This window comes from Amblyomma maculatum, chromosome 10, assembly GCF_055883805.1.
Source record: "Amblyomma maculatum isolate TAMU_Amacu chromosome 10, ASM5588380v1, whole genome shotgun sequence".
Classification (NCBI taxonomy): Eukaryota; Metazoa; Arthropoda; class Arachnida; order Ixodida; family Ixodidae; genus Amblyomma; species Amblyomma maculatum.
In genome coordinates, this window is record NC_139353.1 from 175686437 (window position 1) to 175709820 (window position 23384).

The 23384-nt window shown below is 44.0% G+C and overlaps 1 protein-coding gene across 1 annotated transcript in view; it reads right to left on the minus strand.

Annotated features, from left to right (window-relative positions):
- Positions 1–2329: 2329 nt before the first annotated feature.
- LOC146177978 (salivary peroxidase/catechol oxidase-like) overlaps positions 2330–23384 on the minus strand; it is an 82959-nt gene continuing 61904 nt past the window's right edge. Inside the window, exons 9-14 of the mRNA XM_084581663.1 lie at positions 22386–22595; positions 17817–17951; positions 10136–10354; positions 7744–7913; positions 3590–3701; positions 2330–2420 (exon numbers count right to left, since the gene is read on the minus strand). Coding sequence (XP_084437789.1) covers positions 2330–2420; positions 3590–3701; positions 7744–7913; positions 10136–10354; positions 17817–17951; positions 22386–22595 — 937 coding nt within the window. The remainder of the gene's footprint in view (positions 2421–3589; positions 3702–7743; positions 7914–10135; positions 10355–17816; positions 17952–22385; positions 22596–23384) is intronic.

Genomic DNA, 23384 nt, shown 5'->3' on the forward strand with positions numbered 1-23384 from the left:
TTGGGAAAGGTTGAGGGTCGCCGGAGAAGGGGTAGGCAGCGAACGCGATGGTTAGATGGCATTCTCGAGGCATTGCAGATGAAGCTATGTGATGTTAAGAAAATAGTGAGAGACCGGAAAGCGTGGCGTGACATGGTCCATAGGGTCACGAAGAGTCGGACACGACTGAACGCCTGAACTGAACTGAGTTAAAAAAATAAAGCTTGTCTCCAACGAAAATCGAAACTCCATCTCTTTGATCCCCAGCCGAGCGCTTTACCAACTACGCCACACACCAGAGTTTTTTGTCTTTACTGCCTGTGAAAAAAGTACATACAGGCATAAAAATCAGTAGCCGGCCTTCGGCTTAAGCGATGTATTCAATTATTTTCATTTTGATCAATCCGTTGATGTCATCCATTCACTAAGGCTGCTCAGGCTGACCATGGAGAACATCTACGAAAACTGTTACACTTTCAATGAAGTGATTCCTGAGCGATCGTACATTTTCGTCGGCGGGGATAAAGGTCATCCACGTTTTTCAAATGTGGTGGAGACCTAGAACCATAATCACGTCGTATGGGACCTCGTCACTTTGTACGAATAGAAGCCGGATGCTGTAAGGATTAATTTATGAAGTTCTTTTTAATATATCGCACTAAGAAACGGGATCCCAGCATTCTATAAAAACATGACCGATGACCTGTGGTTTTTTACAGATTGCGCATTTGATCGTCCAGGCACAAATATACTTTTATCATTAAGCCATGTTTTTACAGGATGGGTACCAGAGTGATGTTTGAAGAAAAACTATTTGACGGTCGGTTTAATGGGCACTGTTAGGTTGCGAGCCTCCGGCTGTCCCGGTTCCCCCTCCTCCCCTTGCTCGCTGACTTGGTCCCCCTCTTTAAATTGCCGTCGCCGGAGCGGTGAGTCTTTTGTGTGGAGGTGTGCGACTCGAAGACAAGCGAGCCCTTCTGCGTCAGGCGGGACACCCCGCGGTGTTTCTGAGAATTGTGTTTTATGGCCCTCGAAGATGCGGCGCGCGGATTCCCCAGAAATGGAGACGGGATGGGGACCGCTACTACGGCTACTGCTCCTTGGACCGCACGTGTGGCTCTTGCTGCGCGATGCTTTTGTTCGTTAAGTGCTTTCCCGTGTCGGTCCGCGGGGCTGTAGCCATGTGTTTAGAAATTCGACAGTTTCCAGGAAACGCGTGGTGCGGGAAAATAAAAACAACTCCGTTTGCCCCGACACGCCATTGGCCTATTTCAGTTTGACTAAATTCCCGGATTGGCTACCAGAAGTAGGACTGTGATTGATGCGTAGGAGGTGCCCCAGAAACCTGGGAAAACTGATTTAAGGGGATGTTTTGGCGCGAAATAGGGCGAGCGCGCCAGGTCTCTGCCGCCTCTGGATTGTCATCGTTTTAACCGCCCTGTACGTCTATCTTTGGCTCTCTTAAATAAACGGCTTATATATTCAAGAAGTCTCCGACTTGCAACGTGTCGCCGGACGAGCGGACGAAGGAGCTTGGCGCTCTTCGTTCGACTGACGCCCTATACGACCACCAACGTCATATTGATCACGTCGACGGGCATCACCCCGTTCGCAATTTAACTGGCACCTTCTTAACTCTCTTTAGGACATCTTGTCCTGGGCCTTCACAATATATGTATCGGCATAGGGTTACGGGTTCAAACAGGTTGAGCAAGTCCTGGCTCATTAAACGTTATCATAATTTCCCTTGTCTGCAGTGTGGATAGCGGCATTCCGCGAGTGACATATACTGGGCGTTTAATTTTTTTGTAAACTAATTATAGAATGCCGGTGAACTTTGATGCGTTCAATGGGATGCTGGTTGTGTTCGACAAGGGGCGTGCTATTTACCGTCACGACAGGTCATGACGTAACCAGGCGATTCATGAATGCTCGAAGCTGACCCCGCCGGGGGTCTGGTCCAGGCGTCTGTGCGATGCTGTTCATTTGGCGCTTCTTTGAATTCCGCATCATAGAGCACACAGAAGCAGATCCAGACGTCTAGGGGCGTTAGTACAAAAGGTAGCTGCGGCATTTCAAATTGATTTGCAGGATAGATAAGGCACGCTATCTGTCACAATTATATGCGGACACGGATACCAGGCCGTAAAGGAAAGGAGAAAGGTGGGCGTCAACGAATAGAGGGATATAGGTGTGCCGTTGTGGAGGGCTAGGATCCACCGCGCTGTAATGACTTTCGCCTCATTGACTGACTAAAAAACTTTATTGGACAGAGATAATGGGAGGTTGATGTGTAGGTGGTGTCACTAGTCCGGGACTCCAGCGGCTGCCGCTGCTATCCGCGCACGTGTCACGAGGGCCCGGTGGGCCTCAGTCCAGAGCTGAATAGGGCAGCCTCCGACCTCTCAATAACTGGCACTGCATTTGGGTCATCGGGTGGACTGCGTGGCTAGGTTCACACCATGAGGTGCAGGCCTGCCTTTTTCCCGCAATATTTACATTTGGGATCGTAGAACTGCACTTCAGTTGTCCAAAGTGCCCTCTAGAATTTTTTAAATAGCAATGCGCTGGGAGTAATGCAAACTGGTTTATGATAAAGGAAACAGGGATTGGTGGCTGATACTGGTCCGACGGGGCTGGGACTAGTAGGTCACTGCCGCCTGCGGCGGGGGCTAGCCTGCCACCATAGTTTTATATATTGTAGGCCGTCATTGCAGCCGCTACCGTTTCGGGGGTGGACGGCGGCCGTTTCAACGCGCGTTTCCTTATTTTCTCTTCTGTCTGCACGAGGCAGCGAATGTGACTCAGCTACAGAGCCAGTAGCCTGTGCATTTTCTTTTCCTTCTCCCTTCAATTGCAACAACAACAAATGAAACGCGCAGTAACACCCACTTATCTATGTGGATACCTAAACCGAGCCGTAAGGAAAGGGAGGAAGGTAGGAATGAAAGTGGGAAGTACGAAAAAGATGAGTCATTGTGAAGGGCTGCTAACTAATTTTGACCACCTGGGAATCTATAATGTGCACTGCCATCGTTCAGCGCACTGACGACCCACCGTTTCGCAGCGAAAAGCGGCCATCTGCAGTAACGTTTGAACCAGGGTGCTTCGGTTTAGTAGGTTCAGAAGATGAAATTTATTCAGATAACTTGCTGTGTAGTCGCAAAGAATGTTGAAAATAGAATTCAGCCAATACAACCAGCAGATAGTAAAAGTACAAATGGCACACAATGCTCAGCAAAAGAATTTGTCTCTGACCTATATGGTCCATATGGAGGACGTTACATACGGCCAAGAAAAACATACTAGAACAATTCAAGTACGCACCGCTGAACGTACACCTGCCGTACATACATGTACTCTTCAGCCCTCTGTAGTGTCTTTTTTCTTGGCTGTTTGTAACGTGCAAAATTCACCGCCCATTTATTCGTTATCATTGATAATATTTAAATTTTGTTTGTATCTGTCGTGCATAGACGTTGCCTGCATTTAATACGCATTGCGTGTTTGTATTTAGCCAATGTGGCAAGTAAAAGGTAATATCCGCAAGATATTTATAACCTAGCTGCGATTCATTCGCAACCAATCAGCTATTATTGTCATTGCTTACCCATTCGTAGAACGTAGAAAAACGTTGCGATTAAAGCTGGCACCGTTAAGCCCCACGACGTTGTAGCAGAGAATGGCGGCAATTCTTGTCTCCCTGATGGTGTCCAATTGTTCTGAAAGATTAGAGTCATTAAACTGTAATGCCTCAAGCAGCAAATGCTAGCCTCAGCTATCACTTGTGCACTCGCAGCTAGCGCATGTTTTCTATAGCTCCAGTTATCTGTTCGTTTCTCATTGACGATTCGAATCCAGACGTTTGCTCATCGTCTGCATTTCTGTGCCTGGTATTGTTATGGACTAGGAATAAGCGGGCAGTGGCGCGGGCAGGAGCGCTGGCACTAGGCCCGCCACGATTAATTAAATAATCTCTTAGTCACTGATCATCTTTTCTCTCTGTTCTCTGTGTGCATCGGCTGGCCACCCCGTAACATTTGGTTGGAGGGGCTGAGAAATTCATCTCTCCTCACCCTGACTCGGAGCTCCGGCGCCATGCGTCTTCTTGAGTCGTGTGGCAGAAGGTATAGGAGGCATCGGTGGCCGGTCTCTAGAGTTCGCCGTCCTACCACCCGCTCCCCCGCCCCGACCGCAAGACTCGAAGAATAAGAGACTGACACGAGATGGGGGGGGGGGGGGGGGACTCACACGACCGCAAGACACGACAAGACAACTGAACATCATATAGAACCGAACAACACTGACCCGATGTGCCGGCAAAAGACCCCAATGGCTAATACCCATGACCCAAGACGCCGCTACACTCGAAGACATTACCACTGCCCCAGCCATGCGGTGCGCGCCTGGGCCTCCACCATCGGGTCATGGCGACCTCTGGTCCGATAGCGTCCTGGGCCAGGCTTCATCGGGAATCTTGTCGGCAAGCCATTGTCTTCTTCCTTCTTCCCCGTCTTTTTCAGCCATCTACTCATACCCGTCGTTATGCCATGGATCGCATTGACATCGGCGAACTTCCTCGTCCAGGAACGGGACGATCTCTCCGTGGCCACGAGTAATGCTACTGTCGAGGAAGAAGCGGGTAGTGGCACGGACCGAAGCGCTCACGATAGGCCCGTCGCGATTCATTAGATCATCTCTCATTCATCGACTCTCTCCCCTGTTCTCAGTTCTATGTGTGCATGGGCTTGTCTCCCCGCAGCAACATTACTTTGGGCTAACGTTACGACTGCACACAAGACGAAGCTAGTATGGCGGTTTATATCACCTAAACCTAAGTACAGAGCGAGAGCTCGGTTTAGTTTGTTGCGCTTGTTAGGCTCTGACGTCAAATATCAAAGGTCAAAGATCAAGGTCGTTGGGGAAAACTGGTCAACACAGTGTTAAGTGGCCTATTTAAGTTTAAGCCGAAGTTAAAGTTCCTGCCTTCTAGGCTCTATTGTCCGAACCGGTGCGCTTGATGGACCCAGATGTTAAGAGCGTTCAACCAGAAATGAAAAGGCGAAAATGGTATACGTGAAAACTACACTGCATCAGATCTGCCACGAAACCATTGGAAGATATTTGTCGTAGCAGTGAGGCCTGTGCGCGGCATCTAGTCAGTAAGGTTTAAACTCAGAGAGACCATTTAAGAACTCCACAGGAACTATTGAAACAGGGTTACTCGTGAAAGCGTACAGTGTTGGAAACAAACTGACATAAAGCGTTTTGCTTGCATGAGGTAAGATGCTAGCATTGCATACGGGATCATTTAGAGTCTCCAGCATAAGGATATTGAGCACGTTGCATTTAAAAGAGTAAATTACTACACTAATGTGCAGTCACCGTTCATTTTAATTTATTATGGGAAACTATAGGCCGGTATTTATCTGGGACGCTGTCCCGTACGGCATGGAGAAGTTACATTACGGCTATGCGAAAAATATTTGCTCGCTCAGAACAAAGCACTTCTCGAAAGACTCACAAGATGGTTTTAGCTAACGGGAAATTTTTATTGGCACAAAATAAACATTAGGGGCACTGCAACCTTTATGAGCTAAAAATAATCTACTTATCGTCATTTTTTGCTGAAAAGGATGACAGCAACCAATGAGCAACCTGAAATTCGCTTATATGAATTCTTTATTGCGCTTACATAAATAAGTAAATCTAGGTTAACCAAATAAGTCGGCAGAACAATAACAACTAGCATGCTGAGTCGTCGTCGAACTACGTGTGCCCTCAGCACGCCGGGGTGCTCAATTTAAAATCGCAAACAATCATTTAGATCGATTGACCAAAATGCCTTAGAACAACCTGGAGCACTGTGAAAGCAGTCCCGCCTGGCTGCAGTTTTTCGAGATATATCTGGGCACCCCTTTAGTTAAAAAAAATTAAATGGAGCCGTGTTTTGAAAGCACGGAGAAGAATATATAGGTCGACGCAATGCAAGAAAGGTGGTAACGCCGCATGCCAGCTGTTCATGGCAGCAATAATTAAAGATCAAGGTTGATCGCGGCATATTTTGTGTAAATTCTATGTTCGGCTCATCTACTTTAGTACTACAAAGTTACTTTGAAAACCTACAGCTTTTTTCATGGCCGTAATGTGGCGCTCAGTACGTATGGTCTATACAGACTATATAAACAGGTTCTACAAATGCGGTCTTTCTTGATATTTATATCAACACACACACACACACACACACACACACACACACACACACACACACACACACACACACACACACACACACACACACACACACACACACACACACACACACACGTATATATATATATATATATATAAGGTAAAATACAAATGTGCTCATTTTTCATATAATCATTTGAGCCACTACGGCGTATCTGGGATAATTTCACGAATTGGTTATGCTCTGCTTTTTTCCGCAATAGCCGCTGACATGGCAGCAGTATATGTAAATAAATAAATAAATATCGACATTTTATTGAATGTTTCAGGTTCGTATTCTTGGTGGAGTAACTTCCGGCCGCCATAACTTTGCAAACCTAAGGCTTCTATATGGCTGAATGTGGGACTCAGTATATATACTCTATACTAACAATTCCAGAAAAGGTTTTTACAAATGTTCTCATCGCAACTGTTTTGGGCCGAACAGGTTTTTATGTGAATTGCGAATGTCTGAAACAAAGCTAGAACATGAGAATTTTGTTCTAAAATACATACGGAGCAAGACACTTTTCACGCAACGCAAGGAAGGCTTAAAATAGTGCGTTTTCAGCAGCCCGTCCTGATTTAGATTGACTCCGGCAAAGTGTTTGCCCATATTATACCAAGGAAAATCAACACAGATGCCTGTAAGGCATATATGAGATAATTTTTGCGCATATCTACATTTTATTCGTATATTTTACTTTCGTATTCTTGGTGGTGTACCTACCGGCGTAAAACCCGCAACAAAGAGTAACATGGAAAGATATTCTATGTTGTTCCTAATGAAAAGAAAAAAAGAAGAACTGACGTTGAAATTCAGGTCTCCTGACATTCAGGCGTTGACATTCAGGCGATGAAGCGTAAACTCGTCACCTTCTCTCTTTCTACAGAGCCCCGTCTTGTGAAACGCAAAACTGTTGATGTTGAGGTCTTTCTGCTTAATTCACAAGCTAATAATTACTTGCAGACTGCTGACGTTTTCTATAGCGTACGTGATCGTTACCTTTTCATATGAGACACACAAGTGGGCACTGAACTAATAATAGAAGCTGTAAATAAACCAACTCGTTTATGTAGAATTCACCTAAAATGTTTGCGTACTTTCATACGACACTTACGCTAATGTTGCAGTTCAAAGAACGTTATAGTAGTGCTCGTTGTGAATATTCGAGTAAACTGTAAGATACAGCCTTTAGCTTATAATTTATAAACAAATTTTCAACAGCGCTCCAGATTGCCACTAGCAACCGATCGGCGCGGCATCTCAGCGCACGCGCCCTTCCCGATGATGTTAACTAAGCTTATTGACTATACCTACTCTCTGGACGCCCCCACTTTATGCAGGCGAGTCGGGCGGGGGGGGGGGGGGGCGAAACATCATTTTTGATTTCCAATATTCTCCGTTTTGCAGAACCAAGCTACAATTGTGGGGTTTTGGAGAGGACTGATAAAATACCTATTACTTGTGCAAATTTCCCGTTCTTGAGAGATCTTTATAGTTTTCGTAAAAGATGTTTTATTTGAACGTACCTTTGGAAAACGAGCCCGTCTGGTTCGCATGCTCGTAGTAGAACCTGTCGGCATATTTCAGCAAGTAAAACTGCTTCGCAACGCCGCAGGCAAAAGTTTCACCAAGTTGCGCACCTTCTATGCGCGTCTCGGAGAGCGCTCCGGAAAAAAGATCGATGTCCCGGACATGCCTGCAAAATAGGTATATAATAGTAGCTTGAATCAGAAATTACATGGGTATTTTATTATTTGTATCTTGCAACACCGGAATTATATACCTAACAGACCCAGGAAATCAAGCAATGTTATGACTGAGCCGTGAGATATTGGAGCACAAAAAGTAATACAATGCATTGGTGAATTCAGTACGCCTCGTGCGTAAGGTGTTGACGGTTAGTGTGAACATAATATTCGCGTAAACATTGGGGAAAAAAATATTTCTGCCAGGGTGGTGCATTGGTAAGACGCCCGACTACTGTGGCGGAGTTCCCAGGTTCGAACCCGACCACGGCGGCTGCGTTTCGATGGAGGCGAAATGAAGTGGCGTCCGTGAGCTGTGCGATGTCAGCGCACGTTAAATATCCCCAGGTGGTCGAAATTACTCCGAAGCCCTCCACTAGAGGCTCTCCTCTCTCTCTTTCCACTTTCCCTCCCACCTTCCTCCCTTCCCTTACGGCACGGTTCAGGTGTCCAGAAAGCAAGTGTGACGGATACTGCACCTTTCCCTTCCTGTGAACCAATTATTATTATTATTCGGAATCAAAGTTTATGCCTTCATGCAAACAAGGAGCGAACACAAGCTGCCAGCAGCGGTGGTGTTATTTGATCTCTCGCGACGTTGTTTTTCTGTTACAAATACAGGGAAGATCAAATGAAATGGGGTGCTATGATTGCTTAGCTTTGTATTGATGTGTGTGCAATATATATTGCATTGCCGCCGCATGGCAACTAAGCAAAATTATTATTTTTATCTATATAAGCTAATTCGAATCACCGCGAGACACTCTATGAAGCCCTCCGATAATGCAGTAGCAGTATCTTGATATTTTTCCTATCGCCGTTGAATGATCGTCGCCGTTTACATTGTAATCGGCACACAAACTGTTAAGTAGTGCGACCCATACTATTTAAATTTTGCTTGCTAGTATAAGTGAATTTAATTTTTAAACTCGCTAACCACCTTTGTTGATTTGTTTACTTGTTTGACCTGAATAATTAACCTCTGAAATGTGTATTGTGATCTGCCTCAGTATCGCCAAATTTGAGATATTGGAGCACGTGTCCTTTCATCAAGACTGCGCGAGTCCACAACGCTTGTGCGTTCAACACAATTTAAAATACGCTCATGTGAGCGAAGCTGTAGAAAATAAAAACAGACACGCAGCAGCTCTGAAAAAAAAATACATATGACAACGAAGTGGATTATTTGCTTCATTCTCAGCAGCACAACCAATTCATTCGTCAATACATGCAACGCGAGCTTCACCAGTGGTATTTGTGACCAGCAGTTGCATCGTTCGTCGAAAGGCGGCTTCATATGCACAGTGTTTCCCTCAATCGTGTGTACGGCATTTCAAAACACACGGCTGGAGATAAAAAAGCACTATATTTCTTGCCCATCTTACTACAGATTAGTCAGAAAGCAGCAAATGAATAAGCTTTAAGACACAATAGTGGCATGGAGAACTTCAGATAACTATAGCGCATTTTTTCATAGAACTTGTCTTACACTGTGTAAAATATATTTTTATTTCATAAAGCGCTCAGAAAACGCAATGCCTTTTTACTCATTTTTTCAGTCACATCACAATCTCCTCCTAAGTAAATTCATACTTTCCTCCTAGAAGATAAAATACAGTCCCTCCGCATTACATCCGGATATGCACTCCTTCTTTGAATGATAAAAGAAAGGCACTGCATAAAGCGATGGTGAAAGGCAACGGTTTTCTGAGAGGCGGTCTGCGAAATAATAAATATTCAGATTGGCACGCAAAATGGTCGCATGGGGATGGACTCAGAGTTGAAGTTGTTTGGGATCCTTCTTCCTTAGCGCTCCGCAAGAGACCCATATACACTGCTGCGTCCTGTATACTTTTATGTTACCATGTATCAGTACTTGCTTCTGCCGTTCCGTTTAAGATTCCCAGTTTCACTCTGCTTCACATAAAGCACAGATTTCAGTTACTTATTTTGCAAAGCCGATATAGCGCATTGCCTCTAACGTGCTTGGATTCCTGCAGCTTATTAGCATTTGCAGGTGTCAGGTGGCGTAAAATTGCTTCCAAGCGCATAGGTTTGCGCTGAGTCACCTCGCTTTGCGTATTATTGCATCCATTTGATGTAGTCGCTGTCCGCAGTTCATATCTGGCGCGAACAGAAAACAAAAACATTTCCCGTGAGGTCAATATCTTACTCGTATACTCCAGCGTACAGCTTTGCGGTGTTTTCGGGCATGACCTTGGTCAAATCGTCGAAATCGGCAATGGTGATGTTCTGGCACAGACGAACCCAGTCAACGTAGGGACGAACGCCATGGTCGCGGCCCCTCTGTATGTCCACGGCGAACAAATCGTCACCATATGGCGCCCAGGGCTGTCGGAACAGGAAGTGCGTCACGGCATGGTCGCCGAACCTGCAGAAAGTGCGTAGTGATCGAATAAGAGATTTCTCTTAAATGCCCAAAGCGGTATTTGTAGAAAAAAATACGCTACACCCAAGGCAATATGCCTGTTTTGCCCCGTCGGAGATTTTGTAGTAGTTTTACTTTATGAACTGGCGGAAGGCAAATAGAGAACGCGGACAAAACGAAAGCAGCCGCACATTAACATTTTATTCGCGCGCCGTTCTGAGAAGCAATAAAAAACAGGCAAATCTTTCAACGCAAGCTAGAATGTCAACGCGGCATGAGCACCTACTTCGAGATGTTTCGCAAGCTTCCAAATCACGTTTTAGAAAACAACAAGCGTCAATCCTTATAACTTGCATGGTGCTACAAATATGATGGCTAGCGCCTTATCTTGGCTTTCTCAACTGCCGGGCAAAGGTAAAACTGGCCAGCCACCAGCTGTTCAAACAGTCAAGAAATAGCAGCACACAAATATGATATCAGAGGGATAAAATTCAAAAGTATCAGAACAGCAAGCAGAATTTTAGGAAATTGAGTGATTGGGCATCATAAAATCTACGGAGCCACATAAGCTTAACCTTTAATCTCTGTCTGTATGGCGGATCGGTTTATGAGGTCCGCACCCGGTTCACGGAACGGAGAAGACAATAAAAACGGCTGGGAAATATTTCGCGTTCTAGACAGCGGACTTGACACCATCTGTAAACGGAGGGCACGCTTTGGCGTCCGATTAATGTGCATGAAATAGCCCCATCAAGAACGCACACTTTGTGCCAACAGGCTGCACACGATTTGAAGAGCCGCATAGCATATAGGCAACATCTGGCGTGCCGTCCGACGGCGTTTTTACACTACATGCAAGTACCGCCCGATGGTACATGCACCACTAAAGCTGCACCGTTGCATCCCGGACGAGTCTTTGCAGCGACATATTTAGGGAAAACTTTAGAGAAAGATTTGGCTCTAGCTACATCATGAAAGCATCAGAGTTAGAATATGAACACGTGCCTCAAAAAATATTGCGAGCTCGCCGGAACGGTGCCGCAGCGAGCTCGGCGGATGATGGCGCCCCCCGCGCTACTCCCAAGTACTCGCTAGGCCTAGATTGTTTTGCGTCGTAGCCACAGCGAATTTGTGTTTTAAAGATGATCAGTGCTATATAAAAGGGTGTACTCTTTCAAAAAAAAAGTCTACTCCCTGTCCCATAACAAAAGAAAGATATGGCAATTTCGGTAAGGCCTTAACAGCGGAGCTAGATTACAATAGCAGATGAGCCAACGTGCTGCAAAGGCGACAACTGCTATGCAGCTGCGAGAAGAAACTTGCTTGTTTTTACACTTACCAGCCACTCTGCATGAGTCAGCGATTATAAGGAGATGGTCAGTTTGAATGCGCCTTCAACCACGCTTATTAATCAAGCGGAAAACTGTTTCTTTGCACACGCAGCCGCAAGCGCTATCCGCCCCTCCCGTTCCACTGGAGAAAGCTTGCAGGATGTGAGGCGTGGCTGTAGAGATAGCGCATCGGACGATGCTTGAGCACGCTATTGCCGTCCAATATGAAGCCAGTCCACTCACAGCGACACAAATACCAAACGTTTTGCGAATGCAGCTTCGTTATGCGGATCGCCCGAAAGCAACGGTCGCGAGATTTGCAACAACGACGAACTGCTATTCGCGTTAACTGCATTTAATCATTCGAGCCTCCGGTATACGCGTATCCACGGCTATGCCGGTGGCGTGTATTGCTAATGCCATTATCGTCTTCGCATTTACGTCTGAAATGAAAAGGGTTGCGTGAAGCGTGGTAAAAATAGCTACGGTGTTAGCACAGCCATTCATTAGGTGCATCCATAGCTACACGAAGCCAGTGCTGTGCCTGGATATTTTCCAATTATCCAAACAACTCGGCATTGTAAGATGATGTTGAAAACGGCAGATAGCGTACTGCGCTGCGAAATCATTAGTGTATCCTTTTGGTCCGCTGGTTGGTCGGGCCTATCGGCTGTTCTTATTTTTAGGACCGCCGTGGGGGGGATGCTGTCATGCGACGGGCCATTGGCAGTCGACACATTTTGACCTGTCCGTAGCTCAGTCCGAGTTTAGTCGTATGGATACACATTTAAACGCATTATGCTAAAGTACTACTGGCTTCTGCCTGCTGCTGTCGTTGCGGATTCTATTTTCCGCGCATTAACGTTTCAGACTCGCTGCTTCACTATGTGAGGAAGAAATTAAATAACAGCAGATGTTAACTATGGGAGGTAGTACGTGGCGTGTGTATTACTACGCAAAACAGCAAAATGAAAAAGCTTTTAAGACCTCACAATACCAATCATGGTAGAGGCATTGATATTCTTGCGGTTTTAATTCCCTCTGATGGTTAGCTTCATATTTGGGCAACCATAAAACCCTAACAACCGGCTACTTTCTGCCACAGAGGAATTGTCTACCTGTCATTTTACCTGCGTACTATATATCAATAATGGCCAGCCTTGTTAAGAGAAGTACCCCGTGACGTAGGTATAAAATCCAATTTTAAACCGAACTGTATAAATGTGCATAAGGTGCCTGTATATATATAGCGAGAATGGCTCAATATTGAAGGATTGCAAAAGGTTATATTCCCTCGAACCCTGCCCCGCCGTGATAGTGCAGTAATTAGAGCCCTCGACTACTGTGCCTTGGGATGCGGGATTGTGACCCGGTCTCGGAGGGTGCTTTTCGATGGAGGCGAAAATTCAAGGCGTCCGTAGGCTGTGCGATGTCAGTGCGCATTAAATAACCCCAGGTGACCGTCATATCTTAAGTTCCCTACTGTGTCTCTCATAGCCCGAGTCACTTTGGGATGTTAAACCGCACAAACCAAACCAAACCAATCTGTGCCCGGCTGTGTGACCTGCCAAAAACAATCTGCTTGAAGTATGCTCCTGAGCTGTACCTGAGGAGGTGGCAATGCTGGTTGTTTTTTATCTTGGTAGCTTTATTCAAGCAGTAATGGGGTTGCTGTATACTTATTTACGAGAGCTGTTGCATCATTTGATATACATCCATCCATATCTATACTCAGCAACTTTGTGAATATTTGTATTTTTGTATGTTTTGTGAAGTTACGCAACCCTATGCCATGATAAAATTAAGGGAACATGCCAAACTGGATCAGTACTACCGAGGAGGAAGCTGAATCAAACGCTGTTTTTAGATACCGAGTCAGAGACCGCACTCCAAGGCCGCAGGAACATTTGTACGGCTTCGTAATGTGTTTTATGTATATAGAAGGTAGTCTTTTACATATGAAGTTGATTACGCGCGATAAAGACTGTATGCTGATAAAGATATCTTAGTGACAAACGATATGGTAAACAACCTAATTCACATTTTCTCAGGATGTTATATCGATGGTCATTTTTTCGTTTGTGCGGCAGCCAGGAAAACAATTTGGAAACATCTCGTACAAAACACACTATGCCCTATTCGGAATACATTGTCTTGTTTTTTTCTCATTAAAGGTAAAATGCGCCTATGTGAAGAGGACCTTCAAAGGTGGTTCAGTTCAGATTTTTCGACTTTGTTTCCGCATGATGCACATGCATGCTACAACAGGTTACTTTGTGCAGCAGAGCCACAGAAGAATGATTATGCCACGCGCACGTCAATCAAAAGCCGGTTTGTAATTACGTGATAGATGTTTACGAGACACGCAATACACGGTTCATTTTTGTTTTTTAAAGCGCTGCCTACAGCGTTACTGACTGTTTCTTTGCTGACGAATATTGTACGTTGTGTAAATATCCTTGGGTCTTTTATTGCTGTTCTCACAACCTGCATCCTTACACTCGTTGTGATAACGTTCATGTTAACCATATTGATGTGCGCTTTTTCCTGCTTTTAAGGAATACTGACACTGTGAAATCAATTGCGCTTGGATAACGCATGGCGCAGCAAATACAGCGTAAAGCGCCAACTGTAACGCAAACAGCCTAAGAAGCACAGTAGAATCGAAGACAAGCAGTGAGACCTGCAATACCTATCTAGGCTTGAGACACATAGGGTAGTAGGTATCGCGGTTGGCTTCGTACAGCGGACCACGCTGACGAGGTTTAGCTAATATTCTTAAAACAGCACGAATCCTTATGCAGGAAAAGCAACATTCAAAAGCTTTATACTCGATGCGATATATCTAGTGCGCTTCAGTGCATTGCTATAAGCGACAGCCTTTCTCCGTCAAAGCGACGTCAAGTATACTGCCTACATTACTGCTTCCAAGGGAAATAATGATCTATTTTTATATCGATGAAAGCATTATATATATTGCGTTTCATCAAAACAAACCTTTATTAACTAAAAAAAATTACAATCCGCAAGCAGGTACTAGGAGGCTCAACTCCGGGTACTCTATGCAGTAAATAGTAAGCGGCTGTCCAAAACATCAGTGCAGATCCTGGAAGCTGATGAGGCGCCCAAACAAATATCTACCCTGTATGCCATAGACGATTCGAGAACCTTAAAGAAAACAATTCCGAGTGCACTGTGGAATCTACAGTGCAGAAATGAGAAAACCTGAGCGTTGCTGAATCACACAGTGCAATCATGTTTGCTCTCATTATCATTGTCAACTAAATGCACCTTCATTATCATCACTAATTGCAGCGTTATTTTCATCCCTACTGTCATCCCCATTGTAGCCAAGGAGAATTATGATGTGTGTTTCACGGTCCCGGGTGTGGCGCAGTTGGTTGAAGCGCTCGGCTAAGGATCCGATGGATGAGGACCGATTACGTTGGAGATAAGAGTTTTATTTTTCTGATTACGTTATTTTCGGGTTGGGGTGACAACTTCATTTGATAGACAGCTATAGTGTGACCAAACGAACACACGCGGACAGTATGAGCCATGAAGGGCTTTTTGCTTAATAATCATATTACAGCACGCAGTCCCGTGCGGTTAAGTGCTGCCCTTTCAACTTCTCTCAGTAAAGTCGCCTACGAAAAGACGAACGACTTAAGACGCTTGTTGAATATGCCCCGCTGTAGCACTACCTATTGGTTTGATGTTAATTCTGCACGCCTGCCACTGTACCTAAACGCAGACACAGCGCCCACTATGAGAGGACGTTTGGCGGTGACGATGACCTTGTGTCCCATCAGATTTGTGATAAGCGCTCCAACATAACTCCGGGTAAACAATCACACTGAGCTAGGCTCTGCAACGGAATGTACACATATCTTTGGGACGGCCGCAACCTGACATGTCCGTCGAGTGTATCTTACAACGTACAGTAAAGAGCGCGAAGGTTAATAATGAGTGACCAATAACCGTATGATGGTGTAAAGTGCGTGCGCATATGGTGTGCGCGGAATACGCTCACAGAAAACAAAGCCTGTACACGGCCACGGGTACAAAAGTATCTGTGAGAACCCCCATAAATTTCATATGACCACATTTGGTGTCCACCCTCATTCAGATATGGTCAATTCAGCGGTGTCATTAAAATGTTTCGCTGGATAAGCCCCAAGACTTGGCTCATAAGTTCATGAAAGTACTCATCCTAGAACATGCAAACCTGCCTTCGACATAACTTGACCAAAATTATATCGGCCCTGATACTAGTATGTCCAATTCGTAAGTGGCATCAAATTTTAAGCTTTACCCACTGTACATTCAAAATAAGACATGCTAAAAATTTTACCAGAATGGATGTCGAACTTAATTTGAATATGACCCAATTTATGGTAACATTCCAAATTTGGAGGACCGCCTAGAAGTGAGCTCTCAGGGGTCACGAAATTTGGCTTGGTCCAAGTTAACCAATGTTGGCGTTGAACCTGATTTGGCTATCACTAACAAACTGGCGCTTTACAAATTTTGCACACCGCTCTCAAGAATTGACCTACCGGACGCCTAAAACTTGACCAACAAATACACACCTTACAATACAATGCTTCAAATCTGTGATGATTTCCAAATTTAGGTACAGCGCCTCAAAATTTCGATTATCTACGCATACACCGCGTGGGATGTTATATTCATACTTTGAATTTTTTTAGTTCTTCTTTTGAAAGATATATCATTAGCTGTGTCTTGTTTGTGTTGTGCTTAACATTATTTTGTGCATTAATGTTTGATTCGCAATCATTTTTGCGCGATAGCGTGAAAGACCACGTTCTGAAGAAAACCGATCATAGCCTGGGCTTCATGAGCTGACAATCCTGGAAAGGGCTCTGGCATGTGGCATGGCCTCAGGCTCAGGTGATGTGTAGGTGACACCGTGCAGGTGGCAGCTGCAGGTGACACTATGTAGTCGTTGGTTTTTGTGATGACATGAGATCACATAACATGATCAGCATTAAATTCGAGATGAGAAAGTGTGATCTAAATCAATTTCTCTACAATCTGAGTATCCCCAGTTTGACAAGCAGCCTCTTAGTCACAGCGGTACGTTTGTGTTCTTCGGTTGAATGGCTGCTTTGTATCTGTGTTGGGTAGTATTTCACATAAGGTGCCATCTTACGACTGCATGTTAATGACCATGTGAGGAATAATAGAAGCACTAGTTAAAAGTATACTAAAAATACGAGCAGCAAAGCGCATAAACACGAAAGGATAAAAGGGATCTTACGAAAGGGAGCCTTCAATGCCGTCGCATCTTAGCTTTAAAAGCGTAGCTTAGGGGTCCCCGATTTCTTGGTTTCCGACAGGAAAAGCTAAGTATAAAATACAGCCACCCTCTTTAGTAGCTGGATTACCAGTGATATTTTCCTGCTAGGCCGAGAGCCTCTACCAAGACTGGAATAGCTACCCCTTTATGCTCAAACAGTTAAAGAGCGCTCACTGAACACATGCGTATATGACAAAGGTACAGTTGCTTTTAAATATATGCTGATTTTGTAAGACCATTGTGCGCTCAGGTTCGTCGCAAAGTTGTTTGAAGACGTTTCCGCTCTGAAAGGAATTTTATGTGTGCTTGAGATACACCACTATATGGAAACAATCACGTCATACGCTTCCGTAGAGTAAATTTCACTGTGGTAGGAATGTGGGGTTGTAAACCCAATTTGGAAGGGACAATCACTAAAACGATATACCCTAGTTCCGCAAATTTTACTGAAAATTAATAATTAATTATAATGATCACTCTTTCTAGTATGGCTCCTTCTTAAGGCGCAAATTTAAGTTTTATACATATATCTATTTGGGCAATGAATATGCAGTCCCGTTTTTTTTTTCACATATTTGCTGTTCTGCGATAGCTGCAATTTCTTCCAACACGGGTGAGTGTTAAAGACACTTGGATGGATGAAGAAAATATGCGCTAGAATACTGCGAGGCGCTTACTTTTTCACAATAGGGCACGAGCATAGCGATCCTCACCGGATACCTACAAGAGGTGATTATAAAAGGATGCTAGATCAAAAAAGGCGGTGCGGTATATTTCAGAAGCGTGCAAATCCCTCATGGTGGCGTCTCACCTGTTGAAAGGTTTCTGTGGCTGCACAGTGGATCCACGTAGAACGTTGTCTACTGGCCTGTAACTGCCGTTAATTGGCCGAAAATAGGCGTCCTTGAGCTTGAGCATTGTTTGATTCACTCCTTCCTCATCTATTCTGAAAGACATGCGAATACAACTGAATCTTCACAGTTTAAGGCACAAAATCAGCTGCACTTTAATGACATTTCAGGTATAGAAAAATTCCTTATAAAACACTTCGTACCTATATATCGGGACATCTGATATCACAAATCATTTGAGCATCACATCAGCACTAGAAATGTATTCAAAAAGACCGCTATGAATGGCTGCTAAGAAATCAGTAGAAATTACGTTTCCGCGTCATTTTGTTGTTGTTATGTTGTGTTTTATGGCGCTAAGCGACTAAGGCTATAATCCACCAAGAGCAAGGTCAAAATGTGTTCTTGCCGGAAAACGAAAACAGATGCAATAAAAATTTTATAGTTCTTTAGAAAGTTTCCTTTTTTAAAACACTAAAAATACATGATAAGTTTACCATTGCTATTTTTCGTCACATTAATATCGGATGGTATGGAATGGCATTATTGTAGAAAACAGTGAAATGCTTTTGTTTCGTTTTGTGTCTAGCTTTGGGCATGTAATTAACTTGTCGGTGACTGTAATTACCTCTTATCATTCTTCACACATACGCTTATCATCTTAGTTATCAAACATCCTTTGTGAGATGTGTGTTCCCAATTCGGAGATGGCATAATGTAATTTTCATTTAGCGATCCTGGTTAGTGCTTGTGTTTCATTCTCCTATTATGAGCTTTACGAGGTGCAATTTATTAGTTCCTTGGTTACTCCAGACTGCCATTTTCATTTTGTTTATGTTGAAATAACTTTTGTGTTATCTTTTTTACGGTAATTCTATTTTCTCATTTTTTTTCTTCCTCAAACCTAGCACAGGGCACATATCCGCTCTCTCATTGCCATATATGCCTACAAGACTTTGTTATGTCCTTACGCTGAGAACCTTTTAAGTTGTTTATTATGTTACCAACTAATTCCATGACAGCATTTCTTGCCTTTCCTCAGGCTATCGCTCCCCCTTCCTTCCCTCTTCCACCTCAGAAGAGGTTCTCTTTCCTCGTGGGCCCGTCTCACACAAGCCCTTCCACCTGCTCCTCGCCTTCCTGGCGGCAACCGGCCTCTCCCGGCGTAGACGCCCTAGAGGCATGACACCATGACTGCGATTACGTAGCGCTAGCGACCCCTTTCTCACTCATATTTCCTTCCCTCCCCCTTCTCCAATTATCTTCACGTCGGCAGAGGCGGTATCGACTCCGTTGGCAGTAAACCGGCAAGTGCACTCCCCCTTCAATTTCAAGTTGAGCCACAGAGAAGAAAGAAGCTTAGAGCTGTGAATACAAGCCACGAATCTGTGTACATAACACTGTTCTCAATGCACATGTGCTTAATTTTTTTTACAACTACGAGGACAGCCTAACGTTCGGCTGTAAAATTTGAAGCACATTGATGGAGTCTGTTTTGTCAGATCTGCCATACACCACAGCATATTCAACATAAAATGCAGTTTTTTAACCGTCAGGGTAAACTTCTGTGCATATGCTGTATTACTCCTTTAGTGTGCGATCGCTTTGGTTGACCTTGAGACAACTGTGCTGTCTTCAAATATAAAGTGCTAGAAAGCATATACAGAAACAGTTACTACCGCCCACAGGCAGTGACGGCCCGCTCCGGTGCCTCAGTGGAGAGGAAACTCGTCAGGTGAGACCATGGTAGTGTGTAGATACCAGCCTGCCGATACCAGCCAGCCTATACCGGTCTGCCGGCCGTTTTCCGATCGAGGCGAAAATCAAGGCACCCTTGTACATGGCGATATCGGTGCAAATAACCTCAGATGGTCGACATTTTCGGAGGTACCCACTACGTCGTGTCCAATAGGCTGAGTTGCATTGCAACCTTAAGCTCTGTAAACTAAATTAATATAAACATTCTGCTGAGCACTAATGGTAACTTAGAACAAACTTGAGTTAGACCCTAAAGCTCTCGTTTCTGTCTTAGGTATATAGAGAGTGAACTAAAAACATTTAAGAAGTATCCCTCGTAAACGTTTCCTTTGTGGAGGGAAAGAAAGAATGCTTTCCACACAAACAGTTTTAGTACTCACAATTGGGAAGCACCGCGTGCCTTTCGGATTTCAACATACTTTTCTTACCCTAGACACATAATACACACAATATATGAAATACTAGGGAAGCATTTACCAACGATTGCAATGCAGTATTTTCAAACTCAAAGCAAGTTTCTATTTAAGTGAGATCGCATAACGCGTTCCATGATTTGTGAGACTCTTTAAAACCTTTCGGCGCCATTTTTATTTCCTAGCTCATATTTTTAACCATTTTTCTTTTATGATGGAGAGCAGGCTCGATAGCGGACACATACACACGTTTTTTAGACATTCACCAGTTTCATTTTCGGCTCAAAAATATAACAAATAACGTGACTTTATGGCCGCCAAAACAAGAAGATATTGAATTCTCCGGGCTGTTTCTTACAGGCCTAGATAAATATAGGATTCATTACCCCGCAGGGGTGCGAGTGGTGCCCTACTGTTTCCAAGGACGCAGGATCAAATCACGGCCTCGGCGGCAGCTTTTCCATGGAGGCGGAAATCAAGGCGCCCGTGTGGTGTGCGTTCTCTGTTCACATTAAAGAACCCCAGGTGGTCAGAACTTCCGGAGTCCTCCACTACGGCGTCTCTCATAGCCTGAGTCGCTTTGGGAGGTTAAACACCTCAAACCGACCAACAATATAGGATTCATTATTCTTTCGGGTAATGTCCAAAATAAGTGAACCGCAGTGCCTACTTCATTGTATCTGTGCAACAACGTTAAGAAGCATGCTGACGGCTTGATACGTTGCGGATTAAGGCGGACTATCATTCTGAAGAAAGGTGCCACACGGCACAAAGAATGAAAAAATGTCCTCAATTTTGTAACCGAGCAAGTTTCGCTCTTGTAAGCTTACAGGTGTGAATGCTTAAATAAAGCCTGCAAATTGAAAGGAAATGAACGAAACTCTTCTTCCGTGGAGCAAAATTGACGCGAAAAATTGAAAATTTGCTTCTGCTGTTTCAATGTTTTGTGAGCGGTTACTTTCTGTTCACGTTTATTTTTGCTTTGCAAATCGCTACAGCGTGCCTGTACAAAGAGAATGTTAATGTTCACAACTTGACTTCAACTTTTTCATGGGCTATGGCATCCCAAAACAGCTCAGGCTATTAGCGCTGTCGTAGTAGAGGGCTCGGAACAATCTCGTACACACGAGAACGAGATGCATTACGGGGTGCCGATATACAAGAGAACAGGGGGGCCTTGGGTTTCGCTTCCATTCAAAAACGGCGGCCGCGGCCGATGATGAATCCTGCTCGCCCAAAGTTTAAATGTTTCACACAAAAAAAAAATCACTTTGTGAAACACTTCTTAAAGCCATTCAACATTTCCAAAATTTCACACCTTTCGTCAAAATGGCTCTTCGGGACATTTTTTTATAACATCAAGAAATAAAGTGGGCGCGAGAACATAGGCTACACGTTACTCAACGCGGTTCCTAAACGTATGTACCAGCTCTTGCCCTATACCTGCATGTTTAGTGCGTGATTTGCGTTTCATTTCTATCCTTGACCGCGATTTTAAAAAGCTGATATTCGCACATAACATTAGCCTCTATTTATTTCGTTGATTTTTCTGTATTCTTTACTGACGCCCCCTCTTTCAGGACAGGCCAGCTCCTGATTAGAATTGCAACTAGAATAGCTTGTATGCGATATATGCAGTATTGACAGTATTGGAACATTTACTTTTAAAGTATAGTTCTTATAGGAAATACCTACATCTGAATGTCATTTCCTCAGATTTTCTCACACAGTTTGAAAACAGCCGGAAAATTATCAATTGACAATATAAACTAAACATAGTGAGTGAATTGTTTTCTTATTGAGAAAACATCACACCTCTAAGTCTATTTAGTAATCGCCTGATGTTCATATGCCGTTTTTGAAATGAGCCCTTATGGATACGTATAAATTTATATTGTTAGGAGAATTACTTTAACTACTTTATACCGCTGTTTTAATTCCTTTTCGGCTTTTACTGTACACCTTACACTGATTTTCATAGTATTTGTTGAAGAATTGCATGAATCCTTCAGGCGTTTTCTGAAAACATCTTTCGTATTATTTCGTTCTCTATATTTACGTGGTTCACTTGCTATGTGCAATGTAAATGTGCATATTTTCGCACAGCTCGGGCCTGTCATCACTGTGAGACAACGGAAAAGAGAATTCAATTACTAATAAGTGAACTTCAACTTTTTTCTAGCTGCATTTGTTATATCATCTCGAAAACAAACTAAATCCGGAAATAGATCACATATTGAATACATGCTGTTTCATCCAGCTTCATTACATTCGAGAATTGTACCAAGGGGCTGCTAGTAAAAATTATTATCGACCATTAAAAATATTTCTTGGAGAAGTCAGACGTGAGGCACACACCTCCAGTACCCTTCGGGTATGTTGGAGTGTGCATAGCGGAAGTGTGCGGCCGCAAACTCATTGCTGAGCGTGGCGTCTAGTCCTTCCTTGTACGATGTCCAACCAGTATTCTTTGGCCAGAGGCCGTACTCATCCATCGCCTTAGTTCCCAGTTGCCACGGGAGCCACTCGGAGAACACAATGTGCTGGTAGCGGGCCTCCTCGATCCGCCTGAGAGAACAAACCAGGGAATGCATTGCGTTTGCGCTGGCAGCTATTATTAAGGCTCAAATAGAGCTTTTTGAGTAGTTCCAGGTATGCGCTTGCATTAATTTGGACAAACACTTAGCAGAAATATGTAGCTAATTTTTGTGCAATATTCTCCCTAAACATGCTCACCCTAGTCAATGGCTTGAATTGGCATCTTTTGGCTCAGTGCATTAAGCGACGTGGACAGCTTCAAATTTAACAGATTAATACTGTTGTGCATGTAGCCAGCAGACGAATGCCACCCATGATGGCCACATAGTTTGCAGGGTAGAAGGGTTCGGTGAGAAAACGTTGTGAAATTGGAGCTGAAACCCAGATATTATGCAGCAATTCATGACGAGAGAACGAAGATGGCTACACAGTACGAAATAGTACTAAAGAAGGATGGAGCAGGAGCCTCAGTTCGCAAGCCGAGACAACGTTTCGACAAGTGGCCTTGTCTTCATCTTGGCAGAGCTACCGAGACACACCCAATTTGCGTGTTGAAAGTTTGCTCCTCATGCAAAATGAGGCTTCTCCTCTGACATTGCTCAGGAATATTTCATGCAGTAATTTATGTGTCTCACCGCTAATGTACGATTTCTTACGTAGGAATTACACACAACTGAAGGTCATTTTGTTTTACTTACGAATGAAACGAAATTTGTTCTGCTTCTGAACGCTCTAGCACGCAGCAATACGAAAAATAATGTAAATACATTGTCTTTGCCATACCTTCTTTTGAAATAAATTGCGCTTCTTGAAGTCTCA